Genomic DNA, 1,361 nt, shown 5'->3' on the forward strand with positions numbered 1-1,361 from the left:
TCTTCATTTAAGATAAAAGTATTGAGTAGGTCTCTCAACTTCCTCTCCCCAAATAATAGGATTATATAAAATTTCTGCTGCACAGGAACACCTCAGGCCACTGTCCATCTTATCATCCTGTATTACCAGCCTCTTAACTCTCCTCCTTCCTGTAGACACAGGGAAGTGGCTGGAGGCCCTACTTCTCTCTGCTCTCCACTTCCACTGCATCCTACCATTTAATTTTCTTTACTTCCCTTTTTTCCCTTCAAGGCTTCATGGCAGAATGCTCTAACTCTTGCTCTGCCATCTGGTCTACCTTCTCCAAACCCTTCATTTTTCAAATCATCCTTAAGCATGACTCACTTGCATTATTCACTCAATATATGAAGTTCTTATTGTTGAGGCAGATGTTTACAAGGGTAAACTTATACCAACAGAAATTTGCAAAAGATAACTTCTGGTTGATGAAGGATTTCTGCATAGCCTCATGCTGTTTCTTAATTCTTTGTGATATTTATGTCTTAGATAAGCTCTTAGAGGGCAGGGATGGCCCTATTTTGCAGAACAGAAGCTTAGACAAAGTGCTTACTTCGTTAGGCACAATGTCCTCTAGGATCATGGCACTGATTAGTCTGAGGCTGGACTCTGCTGGAGACTTAGGCTATATAGTTGTTGAACAGACTGACTACATAAATGCAATAGACGGAAAGCAAAATGGAGGTAATCAAATAGGAATCTACCCTCCTGGGCCTCGTAGAACTGGTCCTGCTATCTCTGAGACTCTCAGGAATGGCCCCCACGGATGCCCATAGAGCAGGCAGTGAGGATGGCTGCTGCCACTGGCATTCTGCCGTCTCCCTTACCTCAGCCTCCTGCCTCCAGCACAGAGAAGCCCCGCGGAGGCAGTAACCACAGGGAAGCACCTCTTCCCTGTAGAGAAGGTCTTTGAGCTCGCCTATGGATTCTTCAAAGGCACAAGAGATGCAAACTTGTGCCCAGGAAGCAGGTGAGTGGGCGAAGGCACATTCTACTTTACCTTTGCAGCTCCTTCCATCCTCCTGCAGAATGTAGCCTTTCGGGCATGAACACTGGTAACTCCCTTCTGTGTTTTTGCAGATAAAATTGCAGGGTTTGGGAGCCTGGTTGCACTCGTTCAGATCTATGATCAAAGAGATACAGTGTGACTGCTCATCTAAAAAGATGCCTAAATGTTCAATATCCATGAGGTCTAACAAATAATTTTAGTTTTGAGAAAAGAAAAAGTAAACTCTGTGTAGTCTTTGATTATTGCCTATGTTTTCCTGTGACATTACACAGGCTTTTTAGAGTTTTTTAGTTTGAGGAGTTTTTTCTTTTGCCATAATCTACAATTTCCACTC

The 1,361-nt window shown here is 43.4% G+C and overlaps 1 protein-coding gene across 1 annotated transcript in view; it reads right to left on the minus strand.

The window, feature by feature from the left end:
• Positions 1-1,361, minus strand: part of FBN1 (fibrillin 1) — a 232,956-nt gene that overhangs the window by 15,021 nt on the left and 216,574 nt on the right. Inside the window, exon 60 of the mRNA XM_023527716.1 lies at positions 1,019-1,171. Coding sequence (XP_023383484.1) covers positions 1,019-1,171 — 153 coding nt within the window. The remainder of the gene's footprint in view (positions 1-1,018; positions 1,172-1,361) is intronic.

This window comes from Pteropus vampyrus, unplaced genomic scaffold (genome assembly GCF_000151845.1).
Source record: "Pteropus vampyrus isolate Shadow unplaced genomic scaffold, Pvam_2.0 Scaffold19, whole genome shotgun sequence".
Taxonomy (NCBI): Eukaryota; Metazoa; Chordata; class Mammalia; order Chiroptera; family Pteropodidae; genus Pteropus; species Pteropus vampyrus.